At 46.3% G+C, this 20,169-nt stretch overlaps 1 protein-coding gene across 1 annotated transcript in view; it reads left to right on the top strand.

The window, feature by feature from the left end:
• The window catches only part of HYDIN (HYDIN, axonemal central pair apparatus protein), a 474,307-nt gene that overhangs the window by 446,353 nt on the left and 7,785 nt on the right, over positions 1–20,169 (top strand). Inside the window, 12 exon segments of the mRNA XM_010850902.1 lie at positions 479–644; positions 3,068–3,215; positions 3,901–4,108; positions 4,636–4,857; positions 5,331–5,500; positions 8,918–9,116; positions 11,967–12,122; positions 12,993–13,270; positions 14,060–14,279; positions 15,874–16,086; positions 17,150–17,313; positions 18,089–18,239. Of these exon segments, the coding sequence (XP_010849204.1) occupies positions 479–644; positions 3,068–3,215; positions 3,901–4,108; positions 4,636–4,857; positions 5,331–5,500; positions 8,918–9,116; positions 11,967–12,122; positions 12,993–13,270; positions 14,060–14,279; positions 15,874–16,086; positions 17,150–17,313; positions 18,089–18,239 (2,295 nt within the window).

Genomic DNA, 20,169 nt, shown 5'->3' with positions numbered 1-20,169 from the left:
TACGAATTGAGATGCCTTCAGAAAGATCATAAAAATGGAGAGCACAGGCCAAGGGTCAATGACAGGGAATGGTGGGCACCAGGGTTGACTGGCCACAGTGCTTCTCTGGCGACAAATCACCACACACAGCAGTGAGCCCAGGGTTGCCAGTTCTCCCGAACTTTTCAGGAAAATTCCGAATTCTACCTGAATCTTTCCATTTTTACATGCTATCCCAAGACATGGCAGCCTAGCCAGCAGAGCCTTAGAAATAGAAATGAGCGAGGCAGATGCCCTTAGAAATACTTGGTGGACTGGGCACACAGACATGGATGTTACTGGTACAGCCAAACTTACGTGCCCTTACAAAGACAGGGGAGAGGAAGCGATGACCTGGTAATGTCACCTGGCACAGCCCCAGGGCTGGCATGCCTTTAAGGTACGTGGGGCGCACACACGGAAGCGCCTCTAACCACCGTGCTCCAAACTGTCTTCTTAGGTCATCTTCCAGTTCACACCTTCCCATCTGGACATCTCAGAGGCGTTCTGGACTTTCTTAATCCCCGAGCACAACATTACAGTCCCTTTCCTGCTGGTAGGCAAAGCCACTGACCCTCTCATCAATTTGGACAAGTCACATATCAACTTCAGTTGTCTCCTCATTGGTAAGGCTGCCCCGATGGTTTGTATATTTTAGAGTTGGCATGACCTGTGGGGGAGGGGTGTTCCCCCTAGCAGGGGAACTCTTCCTGGTATCTTCTAGAAGCATGTCAGAGGGCCTCTTTTTGCTATTCACAGGGCCACAGAATATTTAACCTCTCAATCTAATTTCCATCAAGTGTCTTCTAAACCCACACACTAATAACCTAAGAACATTGAGGGAGCTTGCTGCAGAGCCTACTTGGAAGATTCCCTTGGGGTCTGGATTGACTAGTTTATCCCCAGAGCCCCATATTAGCCCCATCCTACTTGCATGTGCCCCCAGACTGTGGCCCACAGTGGTCACACCCCTCTGCCATCCTTTCACACTCTTGCCCAGTTCAGCAAATATTGTTGAGCCCCATATGGGAGCCAGGCACTCTTCTGTGAGCTGGGAATGCAGAGGACAAAGCCCACGTCCTGATCTTCATGATGGTTACATTCTAGTAGCAGGAAGCAGGCGACCAAGAAATAAGAAGGTGAAATATGTAGCAGGTCAGGTGTGGATAAGTGTTCCAAAGAATAAAATAGAATCGGGGGAAAAGGAGTGCCAGCGGGCAGTGGGAAGGTGACATTTGGGCAGAGACTTGAAATAAAGGAAATGATGGACAAGTCCCCCTATAATACTGTGACGCTGTCACATGGATGTGATGGTGTGTGTGTGTGTGTGTGTGTGAGAAGTACAACCCAAGTCAGAGGATTTGTTTTAGTAATTCATTAGGCTAGTTATAAAAGTAGAATTCTTTATAAGTCAATCAATGTGGTGTTGTATAAGGAAAAATATAATAATCACTGCCCGCCTCCCTCATTTTTCCCTTTCCATCAGAGGAAACCATTGTGAACAGTGTGGTGTGTATTATTTCCGTACATTTCTTACACTGATACATATAACAGATAGGAGGAGATTGTGGCATTTAATCAGGTTTTGAACAAGTAAGTGGGCCATGTAGCATAAGAATAATAAGAAGACAATTTAAGAATGCAACGGTGGTGCATTTCAATATAATTATTACATCACCAGATTAAAGAAAAACCAGGTATTGGCATATACCAAAGAGTCATTGCCAAAAATTCAGCAGACATTCTCAACAAAAACTCTAGTAGTAAAATAGGAATAGAGGGGAAAAAACTTGAATAAAGATTAACCAAAATCAAGAGGCAAATATTACCTGGTAATAAACCACTGAAGTCACTTCAGTTAAAGTCAGGAATTAGGCAAGAATGGTCACTGTCACTGTCATTATTGGACACTTGGTTAGTGATTTTAGCAAGTACAATAAAATAAGAAAATTAAATAATTGGCATAAACATTGGGAAAAAAGAGACAAAATTATCTCATTATGCTATTGCTAATGACAGCATACACAGATAAGCTCAAGAGACTCTAGAGAAAAGCAAACAAACTTCTAGAATCAGCAGGATAATTTAGGAAATGGCTGTTTGCAAGTCGTATGCAAAAATCAATGGTTTCTCTTTCTTTTAGCAATAAGCACCTAGAAACAAACAGAAAATTCCGTTCAATACTGATATGACTTATATAATAGCTAAGGATAAATGTAACAAGAAAAGCACAGGACCTATATGAATAAAGCTATAAAATGCTATTAAAATGCCCTCAAGCAAAATCTGAACATTTGTCCATTCTCCCAAAAATTAAATACAAATTTAATCAAGTTCTCAATAAAATCCCAGCTAGTGTTGTCTAAGAAAATACAGGATGCACAGTTTAATTTGAATTTCAGATAACAAGGAATGATTGTTTAGTATAAATATGTCCCATGCAATATTTGGGACATACTTATACTAAAAAAAATTGTTTACTAAACCTGGCAACCTTAATCCTAAAGGATTGAGTTAAGGGCAGAATTTGGTAAAGTGATTCTAAAGTTTATGTGGAAAAATAAATGCTCCACAGTAGTCAAGGAAAGTAAGAAAAAGGAAGCTAGCGGTAAGAGACACGTTGGTCAGGGCCCTGTCAGGACACCCATGACACACCTGAAATTTAATTCAAGTGAGTCCGATGCACAGATGATTCATAGAGATATGGCAGAGCAGAGGGGCCTACAAGCCCCCATTAACAAAAGCAGGAAGGCATTGAGTCTAAAGGAGCAAGCAGGATCCCAGGAGAGCTACAACCCAAGGCTGAGTGGCCACCTACGAGGAGCAGACAGTTGATGGGGTACAGTTTTAGAAGGAAGAGCTGGAGCGCCTTGAGAGGAAGAACACTTGTAGAGTAAAAAGAAGGAAGAGAGGTAGCCAAAGGCTGAGGAGCTTGGCAGAGGGAAGAAAAGAAGCTGGAGAATCCCTTCTAAGCAGGCTTCCTCTCGCTTGCTGAGGTGCGTCAGGAGCAGGCACGAGGCCTCCTCTGAGGGTAGTGTTTCCTCCTCAGGCCGGGAAGCCAGGGAGACTGTGAAGATCATCAACAAGGAGGAGCAGGAGTTCCATTTTGCCTTCCAGGACACCTCCCGGTATTCTGAAGCTTTCAGCAACAGCCTGGTTGTATGTCCCATGGAAGGCTGGGTCCCCCCACTGTCCAGGTAAAAGAAAGGAAGCCCCTAGGACTGCCCTTGCCCAATGGCAGGGGTCTCAGGCCTACGAGCCAGGAGAATCAGGTTCCTTTAGAGTGCCCCGTCTCTGAAGTCTCTCCCAACTCTAAAATTTGGAGCTTCCCAGTTGAAGCTAGTGGTAAAGAACCCACTTGCCAGTTTAGGAGACAGAAGAGATGTGGGTTTGATCCCTGGGTCAAGAAGATCTCCTGGAGGAGGGCATGGCAACCCTTTCCAGTATTCTTGCCTGGAGAATCCCATAGACAGAGGAGCCTGGCAGGCTATAGTCCATAGCGTCACAAAGAGTCAGATACTACTGAAGCAACTTAGCAGAGTGTCCCATCTCTGAAGTCTCTGCCAACTCTAAAATTGAGACATTACAGTTCCATCTCTGTCCTGCTTATCCCCTGTTGATAATTTTCATGATGAGTCGTAGAACACTGAGAACTTTAAGCACTTTTTCTCAGTATTTTCTTATGTTTATATTCTTCTCCACACGGTCCACTGTGTTTGTGAATCCCTAAAGCAGTGGCCTGCCGTGCCTGGAAAATTCACCCTGATTTGGAGTTAGGCTGCCTTCCCCTCCTAGTGCATGTTGATCCATGGGGCTTATCTTCTTCAGCTTCTTTAACAGATTGGTCTAGTTACCCAATCTGCTGTCGTCTTCCCCAACCAGGTTCCCAATTGATATTTTCTTCACACCAAAGAAAGAAGGAGATGTGAACTTTAATTTGATCTGCAATGTGAAAAAGAAAGCCCACCCTCTGACCTTAAATGTCAAGGCTGAGGGCTACTCTGTGAACGTGGAGGTCAAATGCAAGGACAGGAACGGCTCCGTCACTCTCCTGACTCCTAACCAGACTACCATTGTCAACTTCTATGAGGTAAAGGTGTGAGAGGGCCCTGCTCTCTCTGCTTCCACACTGGCTGGGAAAAGCAGTGCATGCGAGCATTCGATGAAGCTCTGTTTCAAACGCCAGGGAGATCAGGAGAACAGAAACAAACCAGCAGCAGCTCCAAACCAGACTGTGTATGGCTCTGATGCGAAAAGAAAGCTTTTCACATGATATGATAGAAAGCTTTTCTTATTTTACTTTTCAGGGGGCAGAGAGATGGTAGGGAAGGGGAAGAATGCTTATCTTAAACATACAGGAAGGAGGTTTTGCTACCTCCTAAGTGATCTCTAAGAATTCAGCTGTCATCTTCCTCTTCAGATAGGAAGGACTCCAGCACTTTGTAGCTCCTGCTGGACTCTGGCTGCATTATGCTAATGATACTCACTCAGCTCACTAACACCATGGGTTGTCGCTGCTTCCCAAAGGGTATTTCCCCCAACACGTTACATACCCTGACTCCAGAGAAGGGAACCATGGTTTGCACTCACTCAACATACAGCTCTGTTCTCACTCAGGTGGAATTGAATGAGTGTGTCCAGTGTGAATTCAGCTTTATCAACACTGGAAAGTTCAACTTCAGCTTCCAGGCGGAGCTGTCTGGCCCCAGATCCCTGCTGCAGAACTTGGAATTTTCACCCACCGACGGCAGTGTGGACGTGGGGCAGAGTGCACACGCCTCCCTGTCTTTCCGGCCATTAAAGAAATGTGTCTTGAAGGGTCTGGAACTCAAAATCAAGGTGAGGCATTTAATATTGTCCGACACTGAACGCACTCATGGCATTCTGTCTTGAGAACTGTGTCCGATGTCCACCCTTAGCTGCAAGGCAGGATGGGAAGTCAAGCATGTTTCCCAGGCAAGTTGGCAGCCAATTGGAGTCCTGCTAATGAGGAAGCCCCAGGAAGCAGATGTTGGGTGGGAACTGACAGGTCTCTGCATACCCCTCTGCCTTTGAGCTGAATTATTGCTGCAATGATTCAAGAGCCAATGTGGAGCCTGGTTGCAGAATCATCCACCTTGGTTTCCTTAAAGAAACTTAGAGCCTGAATCAGAATCTCTGAATCAGAATCTCTGTAGAGATTCTGCACATGGAGTCCTGGGACCTGAATTCTTTTAAAGCACCTGACTGCTTCCCTCCTTCACCTGAGGGTGTAAGGGCCCTTTTCTCTCACTTCTCCCTGTCATCTCTACTGGACATTCTCTCCCCGACAGATCAGCCACGGTCCAACATTTACATGCACCATCTCAGGCTTTGCTGTGAGCCCAGCTGTCCATTTCTCCTTCACCAGCTACAACTTTGGCACCTGCTTCATCTACCAAGCTGGCATGCCCCCATACAAGCAAACCCTGCTTGTCACAAACAAGGAGGAGACAGCTATGAGGTAAGCAGACTTCCCAGAGCTTCCAGATGATTCTGCCACTCCTGCGGGTCCTACAGCCTCCACACAGCTGAGGTCCTGCCAAGACAGAGAAAAGATTATAAGAGAGCCTCTAGCACAGATGGGCATGAATCCTGAGTATCCTTTCCTCACTTCTAATACTGATATTTGGATAGCCATGAACTACTCTGCTTAAAAAAAAAAAAAAATCCTCTTCTGGAAGTGAGGAGGACAATGCCAGGTGACCTGACAAGAGGCTTGATGACTTGCTTTTATTTTCCCCACATAATAAATGTGGGAACTCAGATTTGGAGAGTTAAAAAGTTAATTTCTTGGGCGAGTGACCTGGCAATAAAAGGCAGATCTATACTGAGCTTTGGAGAAGGCAATGGCAACCCACTCCAGTGTTCTTGCCTGGAGAATCCCAGGGATGGGGGAGCCTGGTGGGCTGCCGTCTATGGGGTCGCACAGAGTCGGACACGACTGAAGTGACTTAGCAGCAGCAGCAGCATACTGAGCCTTAGCCCTCTGATTCAAATCCAGCCTCTCTGTACCATCCCTGTGTCGAATGTTCCAATCCAGATTTCTGGGCCCTATTCCAGACCTAACAAAACAGAATCTCCAGAGACAGGCCCAGAGACCTGTGTTTATTAAAAGTTCTCTAGATCAGTGTGCTGCAATTGAACTGAAACTTCAGTTTCAGAAAAATTGTCTATCTGCAGTGTCCAATATGGCGGCCTGTAGCTACATGTGGCTATGGAGCCCTTGAAATGTGCCTAACGCCACCAAGGAACAGGATTTTTTATTTTAATTAATTTTAATTTAATAGCCACATGTCTAGTGGCTACCATATCAAATATCAAATAGCACAGGTTCAAATCCCAGTTCTTCCCTAGCTGTGTGACCTCAAGAAATTTTTTTTGCCTTTTTTTTTAAAATTAATTTTTATTGGAGCATAGTTGTTTTACAATGTTGTATTGGTTTCTGCTGTATAGCAAAGTAAATCAACTGTATGTGTACATACATCCCCTCTGTTTTGGATTTCCTCCCCATTCAGATCCCTGCAGAGCATTTAATGTAGCTCCTTGTGCTATACGGCAGGTTCTCATTGGTTACGTTTTATATATGGTAGTGTGTATATGTCCATCTCAATCTCCCAATTCATCCCACCCACCCTCCTCCTTTGGTATCCATATGTTTGTTCTCCACATTTGTGTCTCTATTTCCACTTTGCAAAAAATGTTCATCAGCATCATTTTTCTAGATTCCACATATAATATATGATTTTTTTTTCTCTTTCTGTATGACAGTCTCTAGGTCCATCCACATTTCTGCAAAGGGCACAGTTTTGTTCCTTTTTATGACTGAGTAATATTCCATTGTACCTATGTACCACATCTTCTCTATCCGTCCCTCTGTTGATGAGCATTTAGGTTGCTTCCAGGTCCTAGCTATTGTACGTAGTGCTGCTGTGAACGTTGGGGTTCCTCTGTCTATTTGTGTTTTTTTAAGTCCTTATTGAATTTTTCACAGTATTGCTTCTGTTTTGTTTCGGTTTTTTGGCCATGAGAAATGTGGGTTCTTAGCTCCCTGGCCATTAATGAAGTCTGCATCCCCTGCGCTGGAAGGTGAAGTCTTTTAACCGCTGGACTGCCAGGGAAGTCCCTATCTTTCTGAATTATGGTTTTCTCCGTATCTATGCATAGGCGTCCTATGGTAGACCCATTTCTGGGTCATATGGGTAGTTCTATTTTTGGATTTTTAAGGAACCTCTATTCTGTTCTCCATAGTGGCTGTATAAATTTACATTCCCAACAATAGTGTAAGAGTTCCCTTTTCTCCACACCCTATTCAGCATTTATTGTTCGTATTATTTTTTGATGATGGATATTCTGACCAGTGTGAGGTGATACCTCATTGTAGTTTTGATTTGCAGTTCTCTAATAATTAGTAATGTTGAGCATCTTTTCATGTGTTGTTGGCCATCTGTATGTCTTCTTTGGAGAAATATCTATTTAGGTCTTCCACCCATTTTTTGATTGGGGTTTTTTTTTTTTTTTAATTGAACTGCATGAGCTGTTTGTATACTTTGCAGACTAATAATCCCTTGTCTGTTGCTTAATTTGTGAATATATGCTCCCATTCTGACAGTTGTCTTTTCATCTTATTTAGGGTTTCATTTACTGTGCAAGAGTTTTTAAGTTTAATTAGGTCCCATTTGTTTATTTTTGTTTTTATTTTCGTTACTCTGGGAGGTGGGTCAAAAAAGATCTTGCTATGGTTCATGTCAAAGAGTGTTCTTCCTGTGTTTTCCTCTAGAGTTTTATAGCATCCAGCCTTGCATTTAGGTCTTTATGAACTCTCGGTGCCGCCATCTCCTTGCCTGCAGTGGGAGATGATAATAGTACCTCCCCATGGGTTATTAGGAGGATTCATTAGCTCATTTAGAGAGAGTACTTAGTGCCTGGAACATAGGAAATGCTCGGCTATTTTTATCTGCGGCTACTTTTGTGGCAGTGATACCGGTGGTGATGACGATTCTCCCGAATGTTACATTACAGGAGTATCGTGTAATTTTAAATACGAATTTAAAATCTTACCTGCCTGTATTCCTTCTTGCCTAATTTAATTGAATCTGACTCTTACTTTGTCTTAGGCATTATACTCTATTTACTGCCTTAGCTAGAGTCCTTCTCTAAATAACTTGGAAGACAGACGAGGAGGGATTGTAATGGAGGTCTAGGTGCCTCCCACCCACAGATGCAGGAGGGTGGACGTGATCTTTGAAGGTCCCTTCTAGTTGAGCTATTAGTAATAATAATAACAAGAGCTCACCTCTAGAATGTTTCCTCTGTGCCTGTAGTGGCTGATTTAGTCACTTTATCTCGTTTAATCCTCACAGCAGCTTCATGAGAAAGAGGTCGCTACTCTCATTTTACAGATGAGGCAACAGGGACCCAGACAGGCTGAGTAACTGTCCTCAGGCCACATGGAAGTTGGGGCTGGAGTCTGGGTCCACACTCTTGTCTGACTCTGGACACATCCTCCTCCCCACCATGCTTTGCCACCCAGTTACTCCTGGAAGCACACCCTTCGTCCAGGAAGCTACCACACATGAGCTGCGTTATCAAGGAAGAGAGGGTGAGAGAGTGAAAGGAGCCCTGGGTAAAAGGTCATGAGACTGCCTTTGAGGCCTGGTTCTGCCAAGGTCTCAGGATGTGATCTGGGGGAAGTGACTCAGTCGTGCCCAGGAGACTGTAGGCTGGACCACTGCTGCAGTCCCTTCCAGCCCTGAAATTCCAACTCCAGGACAACACGGCAGGACATCCCACAGTGGGTCCAGCTCAGAGAAGCAAGGGGCTCATTCCCTCTATGTCAGCCATTCGAGAGCTCACACAGCTTCCTTCTGATTTCCTCCAGCTTGGATTGTTTGTACACCAACACCAGCCACCTCGAGGTGAACTTCCGAGTCGATGTGATAAAGCCAGGAAAGACACTGGAGATCCCTATCATCTTTTATCCTCGAGAAACTATCAGTTATCGAGAACTCATCCCCTTTGAAATCAATGGGCTCTCGCAGCAAGTAGTTGAAATCAAAGGGAAAGGAACGGAAATGAAGGTGAGCGACAGCTGGGGGGATCATCGGGCTTGGCACCACCCCCCTTGCCCTTCTCAGCCACCTTGCCCACCCGAGCCCACACTCCTCCGACTCCATGTCTCCTGCCCCCTGGCTGCTCTGTCAGAGGTCAGCCAGTCCCATCAAGACAGATCAGACCCAAGAGAACCACATAGATCTCGCCAGTACCAAATGTTCCCGTATCAAAGGACACAAGTAACCACAGGCACTGCAGAAGCATTCTTTTTCTTGGAGAAGTTTGAGACTATCAGATGCAGTATCCCAAGCAAGTCCTCTTCCTCCCACATGAGAGCACGTAGTGTTTTCAGGTTACAGTCAAGGTTTGTTTGAAGCACTGTATGCAGACGTAAGTTTCAGTTATGGGCCATAGTTCCCTAAGACCACATAGACTGATACTCGCAGCCAGCCCCAACTCCCAGGATCCCGTCTGACTGAGGGCCTTCCTTCTAACCAGGTGCTCCTGGCAGGAAGGGGATGGTCTGGTTCTACCACTTATCCTTTCTTCCCCATGTCCAGTATACATTTCACGTGTCTGTCTGGTGGGAGTTTTTGCATTTATTAGGCAGTTTCAGAAGACTGAAGACCTTCTGCAATCCTCAGCAATGCATGGGACATTTCAGCAACCAAGAGGAAATGGGAGGGGTGTGTTCCTGGCGTCCTTTCCATCAATCCCGGGGAGCCACAGGATCGGGCCACCTGGTGTGTCTCACCCAAGCCAGTGGCGGGGTCTCTTCTGATGTCATGGTTCCTTTCATGTGTTCATTCATTCACTCGCTCAGCACTCATTTATGTCAGGTGCTTTCAGGAGACTTAAACGAGTTCTCTGACCTCCAGGAGCTTACCCGCTGGGGCCAGAGACTCTTACCTTTGTAGACAACATGGAAGCCTGCGGGCGGGATGGACAGAGCCCATCTTTCCGTTAGGGGGAGGGGTGCTGTTTACTGACTGGTCAAGTAACAGTGACTCGTGGGTGCTGTTTCTGTGGGTCACACCATCCCAGAGGGCAAGGTCCAGCCTGATCTCAGCCTGATGCAGGCCAGCACTTTGATCAGGGCTTTAGATGGGGACTTTAAGGTGTATCTGTTTTTCCCACCTCTGCTGCCATGGTCATCTCTCTCTCTTCACGGCTCTGTCTCCTGCCCTCTTCCAGTCCCTCTCCACAGAGGAGCGAGCCAGGGCACACTCACATGATACCCATCTGATGGGAGCACTCCAGGCTACACTGGCTTCCCACTTCTGCCAGAAAAACACCCGATCCCCCTCCAAACTATCTTCCTGTGTTCCCCACCTCTCTCCCAGCCACAGGCCTGACCAGGCCACTCCCTCCAACTCAGGGCCTTGCCACAGCTTGTCTCCTCCTTCGGGGTGCAGCCTCACGCCACCCTGACTTAAATCCAGATGCTACCCTTCCAGCAGCTCCCCGTGTGAGCATGCCTTCCTCAGGGAGGCCTCCCTCATCCTCAGACTGGCTCAACCCTTTGTACCCCGAGCCTTTCCTTCTTAACGTCTTTGAACCCAGCCGTAAGTATGTAATTGTGCAACAAGTTGTTTAGTGCACATTTTATGCACATAAATGTTTGTTGAGTGAGTGAAGGCAAAGGCCCATCCAGTGTGAAGAATGAGGGACACAGGAAGAGAGGGAACCACCCTTGCCTCACTAGGGTCAGTTCAGTTCAGTCGCTCAGTCGTGTCCGACTCTTTGTGACACCATGAATCACAGCATGCCAGGCCTCCCTGACCATCACCAACTCTCGGAGTTCACTCAGACTCACATCCATCCAGTCAGTGATGCCATCCAGCCATCTCATCCTCTGTCGTCCCCTTCTCCTCCTGCCCCAATCCCTTCCAGCATCAGAGTCTTTTCCAATGAGTCAACTCTTCGCGTGAAATGGCCAAAGTATTGGAGTTTCAGCTTTAGCATCATTCCTTCCAAAGAAATCCCAGGGCTGATCTCCTTCAGAATGGACTGGTTGGATCTCCTTGCAGTCCAAAGGACTCTCAAGAGTCTTCTCCAACACCACAGTTCAAAAGCATCAATTCTTCGGCGCTCAGCTTTCTTCACAGTCCAACTCTCACATCCATACATGACCACAGGAAAAACCATAGCCTTGACTAGATGGACCTTTGTTGGCAAAGTAATTCAAAGTAGCTTTTGAATATGCTATCTAGGTTGGTCATAACTTTCCTTCCAAGGAGTAAGCGTCTTTTAATTTCATGGCTGCAGTCACCATCTGCAGTGGTTTTGGAGCCCCAAAAAATAAAGTCTGACACTGTTTCCACTGTTTCCCCATCTATTTCCCATGAAGTGATGGGACCGGATGCCATGATCTTCATTTTCTGAATGTTGAGCTTTAAGCCAACTTTTTCACTCTCCACTTTCACTTTCATCAAGAGGCTTTTGAGTCCCTCTTCACTTTCTGCCATAAGGGTGGTGTCATCTGCATATCTGAGGTTATTGGTATTTCTCCCGGCAATCTTGATTCCAGCTTGTGCTTCTTCCAGTCCAGCGTTTCTCATCATGTACTCTGCAGATAAGTTAAATAAGCAGGGTGACAACATACAGCCTTGAAGTACTCCTTTTCCTATTTGGAACCAGTCTGTTGTTCCATGTCCAGTTCTAACTGTTGCTTCCTGACCTGCATATAGATTTCTCAAGAGACAGGTCAGGTGGTCTAGTATTCCCATCTCTTTCAGAATTTTCACAGTTTATTGTGATCCACACAGTCAAAGGTTTGGCATAGTCAATAAAGCAGAAATAGATTTTTTTTAAATATTTCTTTCTCATTAACTTCTGACCCCTCCCTCCCTCCCTGCTCTCTTTCTGGTCCACAGATTTTAGTCCTAGATCCAGCCAATAAGATTTTGAAGTTAGGAGCCATCCTACCTGGACAGGTGGTGAAAAAAATGGTTTCCATCATGAACAACAGCCAAGCCCAGCTCACATTTAACCTGTCAGTCATGTTCTCGGCAGAACTCCAGGAAACCAAGGTTCGTGATCAGGGTCCCAGCAGCGTCTTCATGCCTCCGCACCTCACGATTCTCAGGCAGCTTCCGTGGGCCAGGCCATTCCAAGTGCTCTCCCTGTCTGATCACCTTCATAAAAAACGGTATAGGGGAGCCCCTGTCACTCCCCTTTTGCATGTAGGAAAACCACAGCTTGGAGAGCCTCTTCCTCTAGAGGGTGACAGTGACACACAGAAGTGCCCTTGATAGGATCCGGAAGATCTGGGTGCAAGTGAATACACATACATCTTCATGACAGGAAATTTGAAAAATATGGAAAATCACAAAGAAAAACATTTGGCCTATAGTGTCATACCCTGAAATAATCACTTAACATTTTTGTACCTTTCTTTCCCCTGTTTTTCCTACACATTTTAAAAATAAATTACCAACTTTCAGATTGTTTTGAAGCCTGCTTTTACCATCTACCAGTAACTCCTAAACATTGTTTCATTTGTTCATCTGTACCTTCATTACGTAGATGAACCAGGCCTCTATTTCTGCTCATTTCAGGTGTTCCTGTTTTTTAATTTTATTTTATTTTATAAGCAACATTGTAATATTCATTTAACAAACTTTTGTGTGCACCCATGACTCTCTGCTGAGCATATACTCCTAGAAGTGGGCTTCTTGGACCAAAAGGAAGCTCCGGCTGCCTGCTTCCTCTCACAGTGTTTGGATGGCCCTTTGAAATGGGACCAGATGTATTTCATCTTGAGAATGGACTGTATCCATTCCTTCATTCAGTTCATTCTTACGTTTACTCAGTAATCCATCCTCATAGCAGGACCTTGGAAATGGAGCTCCAGGAGTCCCCCGCCCTCAGCTGCTGAGACTTGTTGTCGTTTTGTCCAGGTCATCACCTTGTCACCATTCCGCAACATCACTCTGAAGCCCAAAGAGGTTCAGAAGCTGGAAGTCACCTTCGCCCCACTAAAGCGTGTCCCTCCCTTCTCCGAGGAGGTGTTCATGGAGTGCATGGGGCTCCTGCGGCCCCTTTTCCTCATCAGCGGCTGCTGCCAGGCCCTGGAGATCTCCCTGGACCAGGAGCATCTTCCCTTTGGACCAGTCGTGTGTCAGACACAAGCCACGCGTCGCATCCTCATGTTGAACACGGGTGACGTGGGTGCAAGGTAGGAGAGTCCCCTGGGCCTGGGTTCCCGTCAACTATCCCAGGACCCTCTAAAGTGGGCATTTGGTGGTCCCCATGCCACAGATGGAGTTAAGGCTCCACAGTGGTGCCCACCAGCAGGTGCTTGCCCAGTCACCATTCAGCACGTTGCCACAGCCGTGCCTGCTGCACACTGCCCACCTGCAGGGGACGCCCTTCACACCAGCTGCAGGGGAACAGTGCCCTGAAGCTGTGATGTGGCAGCCTTGGCACTGGAAGCACTGGTCTGCACCATCCTGCCTGGACCAAGGGCCAGACCACAGAGGGGTGACCACAGGGCCAGCAGGTCCCAGGGCCACCAGGATCAGGGGCAGCTCTCATGTGAAGGGATTGTCTCCACCCTCCTGGATCAGACCCGAGAGGCAGTGCAGGGATCGGTCATGGCTACCAGCTCGGGAGGGTTCCAGTCCTGGCCTGACCACGTCCTAGCTGTGTGACCTCAGGCACCCACTTAAATGTGTTCACGCACATGCTCCCCCCTTGGGTGTCACTGTGGACAGAAAGATAAGATGCACCACTTTCCACCCTTCTCGGCCCCTAGGGAGAGTGAAGAGGTCGCACCCAGGGATGACTTGGCCTTGGTCCCACACCGCGGCTTTTCCTGGCAGTCTTCCTTCTCCTAGGTCCCAGGAAGGGCACAAGGGGGTGAACCTCCCACCTGAAAACCAGACACAGTCTCTCTTCTCAGCAGCACTGAGAATACCACCGGGATATTAATAAACTGTCTCTCTTGTCTCCTGTCTTGGAAAAGGTTCAAATGGGATACCAAAAAACTTGAGCCTCTGTTCTCCATCAGCCCAGAAGAGGGCTATATCACCGCAGGCATGGAGGTTTCTTTTGAAGTGATTTACCATCCTACCGAGGTGGGCAAGGAGATTCTCCACAAAAACTTGCTCTGCTTCATCCAGGGAGGCAGTCCTCTGAGCCTAACCCTGTCTGGAGTGTGCGTGGGACCACCTTCAGTAAAAGAGGTCAGTAGGTGCTACCAATAGATGGATCAATAGTGGAATGGCCCAGCAAGCCCCACAAGAGAACTCAGTCAGACTCTGTTCAAACAGTCCTCAGTGCCCACATCAAACATGCAGACCTGCTCCCTCCTCCACAGGGCCTCTGCACGTGCTCTTCCCACTGCTGACATACTCCTTTTCCCCTCTCCATTTAGTTAATTCCTATTTATTCTTCAACTCTCAACCCAAGCATCTTATTCTCAAGGAAGGTTATACTGACATCTCTGGCTAGATCACATTCTGCCATAAGCTCTGTAAGTAAAGGGTGACACCTGGGTTAACCTCTGCTGACCCTGTCGCTAGAAGCCCTAGCAGTGGAGACCTGATAGCTCCTGGCAACGTTGCTTACGGTCATAATGACACCTGAGCTCCATCTCTTGCTATTTCAACAATGTTGTGTACCTGGAGTCATGCAGTATGTTATAAATGTGTATGTACAAGTCTTGGCAAGAATATATACTTTCATTTTCTTGGGTGAATATGTGAGAGTGAAATGGCTGGATCATAGGGTAGGTACACGTTTGCCTGTTTAAGAACTTACCAAATTGTTTTCCAAAGTGGTTCTGTCATCTTATGTCCCCATCAGCCACCTCAGACGTTTCTACTTGCACCACATCCTTGCCAATGCTTGATATGGTCAGGTTTTTTTAAAATTTTAGTCATTCTAATAGGTACCTGATGATATCTTGTGGTTTTAAATTTGGATTTCCCTGGCTAATGGTGTCAAGCATCTTTTCAGGTACTTCATTGCCATCCATCTATCTTCTTTATTGAAGTATCTGTTCAAGTCATTTTCATTTGGGTTGTTTGTTTTCTTGTTTTACTGTGTTTTGAGAGCTCTGTGTATATTCAGGACATAAGTTTTGAATTTATATCTTCAATCTGTTTAGAGTTCATTTTTGTATGTAGTATAAGATTATGGATCAAAATTCAAAAAATCCATTTTTTGTACACAGATATCCAGTTGTTCCAGAACCATTTACTTAATAGATTGTCCTTTCTCCACTAAATTGCCTTTGCACTTTGGTAAAAAACCAATTGATCATATATGTGTGGGTCTATTGATAAACTATTCTCATCCCCTTGGTGAACTCTTTGATTCCCTTTATAGCAGTGCATTGTCCATGTTGCTAGATTCAATGGCTAGTTCTCACTGCTCATCTTACTTGACTTGTCAATAGCATTTGAACACGTTGAACAAGGCCCTCGTCCTTCAAGCACTTCCTTCATCATGTGGCCTCCAGGATACTGCCCTCTCCTGGTTTTCCTCCCACTTTAATAGTTGCTGCCTCTCATCTCCCCTTCTGGTTTTTCTTAACATTGGAGCGTGTAGGATTTTAAGAACTGGTTCTAAAATTCCTTCTTTTTTTCTAAATACACTTACTTCTTGATGATCTCATCCAGTTTCTTGGCTTTAAAAAAAAAAAATTGCTATACTGACAGCTCCCAAATGCGTGTGTGTGTGCGCGTGTGTGTGTGTGTGTGTGTGTATCAACTTTCCTTTGAACCCCAGACTTGTAAATTCCGCTGCCTGCGTGAGGTGTCCATCTTCTTCCAGGTGGTGAATTTCACCTGCCAGGTGCGCTCCAAGCACACACAGACCATCATGCTTTCGAACCGCAGCAACCAGACCTGGAATCTGCACCCCATTATTGAGGGTGAGCACTGGGAGGGGCCCGAGTTCATCACCCTGGAGCCTCACCAGCAAAACAAGCCCTATGAGATCACCTACCGGCCCCGCAGCATGAACGTGGAGAGCCGCAAACATCAGGTGGGTTGAGCCCCACCTCCCACATGGGTTTCCTGGCATGGCTGGAGGAAGGAGCTGTGGGAGAGAGAACGTTAGGACAAGGGGGGAACCCTACAAATAATGTGGAAACCACAGGGAACTGTGTCCAAAGCTCATCAAGACCAAAGCTTCCCTTTTCGTCCATGTATTTTCATGTTGAGGGGCTTCTCTTGGAACCAGAGGCTCATCTCTGAAATGAAGTCCTGGATGAAGCACCAAGCAATTAATACTTAATTTAAGTGCACAAGTAACATCAAGGTGACTGTGATAAAGATTAAAAAAGGAAGCCACAATCTTCTACTGCCCTCACAAAAAAAGAACTGTTTTCTTCTGTCTTCTTTACCAATCCTTACTCAGAGACAGCCGTGGCTGCCCTCACAGCATCCTCAGTTCTGCATCCTGCTTACTTTCACATTACATCACATCATGAGCATGTTTCTGTTGAGCTGTATAATCTTCATGATAATCATCTTTACTGATTGACTAATATTTCATTGAATGACAGTTCCATAATTTATTTAACACCCCCAGTTATTGGATGTTTAAGTTATCTCTAAATTTTCATCAGTAGAAGCGATTCTAATATACGTGTGCTTCCCCGATGGCTCAGTGGCAAGGAATCTGCCTGCAATGCAGGAGCTGCAAAAGACTGGCTCAATCCCTGGGTTTGGGAAGGTCCCCTGGAGGAGAAATGGCAACCCACTCCAATATCCCTGCTTGAAAAATCCCTTGGAGAGAGGAGCCTGGCGGGCTACAGTCCAAAGGGTCACGAAGAGTCAGTCACGACTGAGTGACTGAGCGCACACGTTTATGTATAACTTTTTCCTCTGCAGGGATTTTTCTTCAGTAAGTTCCCTGGGATGAGATTCCTGGTTCGAATACATGTGAACATGTTTATGACTCTTGGAAACATATTATGAAGCTACTTTCCAAAAGTGTTAAACCTATTTGCATAACTTCGTTAATCCTGTGTCGCTGCCATGCCTGAGAGGTAGCTGATAAAGGCTGCTCTGTGTCACGCTCTCCACTGTTGTTCTTCTCTTAGGGCACCCTCTTCTTCCCCCTCCCAGATGGGACTGGCTGGCTGTACATGCTGCACGGGACTTCCGAGCTCCCCAAGGCTGTGGCCAATATCTACCGTGAAGTGCCATGTAAGACACCCTACACTGAGCTCCTGCCAGTCACCAACTGGCTGAACAAGCCCCAGAGGTGAGAGAATAGGTGGGGGATGAAGAGGGGACGGAGGGAGGACCCGCAGTGTCGAGTCTGGCCCTTTGTGCTGCTGCCAGGCATTGCCTGACCTGCGCCCCACAGAGCGTGTCCTGTTCAGGGCTGCCTGTGAGCAGCTGACGCCTTGTAAATTTCCTGGAAGAGCGCCAGGCACAAAATAAGTGCTCAATAAATGTTAGCTGTTATTATTGTCAAAATGATAATCGTGGTGGTTATTACTGAGAGCCCTGTCGTATCACATCAGCCACTGGCCAGATCCTCAGATCTTGTACTTGCAGAGAGAAAAGAAGCTGGAGGAGCTGGAGGCCAGCCAGGTCCCCTTCTTTTATGGAAAAGGAGCCAAAGGCTGGGAGAAGAGAACTACCTGCTCGGCATAGTGGATAAAGGCCCAGACCCACGTTTGAATGCTAGTTCTGCCTATAACTCGGCATTGTTACCTGTGCATGGCATCTTCCTTCTCTCCGCCTCAACTTCTTCCCTAGTAAAATAGAGAGGATAACGAGATGTACCTCCTATAGACACTGGCGACTAAAAGCTTGTAATGTAACCCATGTGGAGCAGGACTCAGTACCTGGCACATAGTAGGGAGTTGTTAAGTGGTAGTTCCTGTTATTACTAGTGGCAGTGTGGAGGTTAGAACCCTGGACCCACATGCTTTCTGTGAAATCAAGAGTGGACAAGGTACCTTGCCTTCTTTCCTTTGGGCAAACTGTCTCATTTCATCCTCTCTTCTTGCACCCCTATGTTCCCCCAGATTCCGGGTCATTGTGGAAATACTGAAACCAGAGAAGCCTGACCTGAGTGTCACCTTAAAGGGCCTTGATTACATTGATGTGCTGTCCTCCTCAAAGAAAGATTACAAGCTGAACTTCTTCTCCTACAAGGAGGGACTGTACACAGCAAAGGTATCCATACACTAAAGGCATTGCCCTGGGACCCTGGAGGGTTGGCCCTGAGGTTGATGATCCTGTGTTGGGAGGGAAGATATACCCTCCCTTAACCTGCGAGACTGACCATTGAGGGGGACCAGACCCTTTAAGATGAGACTAGATAGCCAGCCAACATGTAGGCCCATAACAAACCCTCAAGGTGGCGGAATCATGAAAACCCTGAAGCAGTAGGTAACATTGGGCATCAGACACCAGACCACAATAATAAGAGCGAAAGATCCCTTTTCTGAGGGTTTAGAGAGTGCCCGGCATCAGGCTGAGCCCTCGACACAGCTAGTGACATCAGAGCCAGGATTCATCTCAGAGCCAGTGACTCCAGGACTCCACAGGGTCCTTCACGCATGAACCGTTCCTCCTGACTCATTCATCAGTTCAACAAGCATCTCTTGAGCACACGTGCCATATGCTATACCACGTGCTGATAACACAGCAGTGATCGAAAACAGGCAGAGTCTCTGTTCTCCTGGAACACACAGTCCAGTGAAGGAGATGAGCATTCATCGTGTAATTGCACTCTGAATGGGTAATTTCCAAATGGCGTAAGTGCTTTGAGGAAAAGGACTGCGTGGTTCAGTGGCTCACTGAGAGGTCAGGGCTGAAGAGAACTTACAGGAACTGTTCCCCTACAGACAGTGCTTGACACCAAGATGGAGGATGGAATCACCTAGGGGAGGATTTTAAAGTGAAAAGAACAGCACGTGAGCACACAGAAGTGGCAAGAATGAAGGGAAATAATGACAAGTACTGGCAAGGGTGTGCAGAAGAGGGATCTTTCGTGTGTTGCCGGTGGGAGAGAAACAGTGAAGCTACTCCGGAAGACAGTCTGGCAGCTCCTCAAATGGATAGATGTAGAGTTACCATAGAATTCAGCAATGTGTTCCCCAAATAAGAGAAAACATACGTCCACACAAAAGCCCATATGTAAACGTTCATAGCAGCAGTATTCATAAGAGCCAAACAATGGGGACAACCTAATTTCCATCCACTGGTGAATGAGAAATACAATGGAATATTCTTTGGCAATAAAAAGTGATAGGAAGCGAGTACTACTGCAGGCAGCACTGCAGTGAGCCCTGCAAACATCACACTGTGTGAACAAAGCCAGCCACAAACGGCTACATGTTGTGTGGTTTTTTTTTTTAATATGAAATGTCCAGATTGGAAAGTCTATAGGAACAGAAAGTAGACTAGCAGTGCCTAGGACTAGAGGCGATGGGTTAGGGGGACATGGGAATGATCGTTACTGGATAAAGGGGTTCTTTTGAGGGCGATGAAGATGAGTGGTAATGGTTGGACCACTTTGTGAATATATTAAAAAAGCACTAAATGGTACACTTTCAATGGGTAGATTCTATAACATGTACTGCTGCTGCTGCTAAGTCGCTTCAGTCGTGTCTGACTCTGTGCGACCGCATAGACGGCAGCCCACCAGGCTCCCCCGCCCCGTCCCTGGGATTCTCCAGGCAAGAACACTGGAGTGGGTTGCCATTTCCTTCTCCAATGCACAAAAGTGAAAAGTGAAAGTGAAGTCACTCAGTCATGTCCGACCCTTAGCGACCCCATGGACTGCAGCCCACCAGGCTCCTCCATCCATGGGATTTTCCAGGCAGGAGTACTGGAGTGGGTGCCATTGCCTTCTCCAATAACATGTGAGTTGTATCTTAATAAAGCTGAAAGGAATTATGAGACATAAAGTACAAATCAAGAAGTTCTAATACCCATCTTATAGAAGCGCCTGGAACAGAAAAACACGACAATAAAGGGAAGAAATACTCTTCAAAATGATTGGGGGGAAATCCAGAGCTATTTGACAAAGTCTGAGTCTTCTAGTTGAAGAAGCCCAGTTTATGAAATGAGTCCTGTGATTATCCCCTCTGCCTTGGGA

The sequence above is a fragment of the Bison bison genome, unplaced genomic scaffold (genome assembly GCF_000754665.1).
Source record: "Bison bison bison isolate TAMUID 2011002044 unplaced genomic scaffold, Bison_UMD1.0 scf7180017864297, whole genome shotgun sequence".
Lineage (NCBI taxonomy): Eukaryota > Metazoa > Chordata > Mammalia > Artiodactyla > Bovidae > Bison > Bison bison.
The sequence above is the reverse complement of the archived record's forward strand: the minus strand, read 5'-3'. Positions and strand labels throughout refer to the sequence as shown.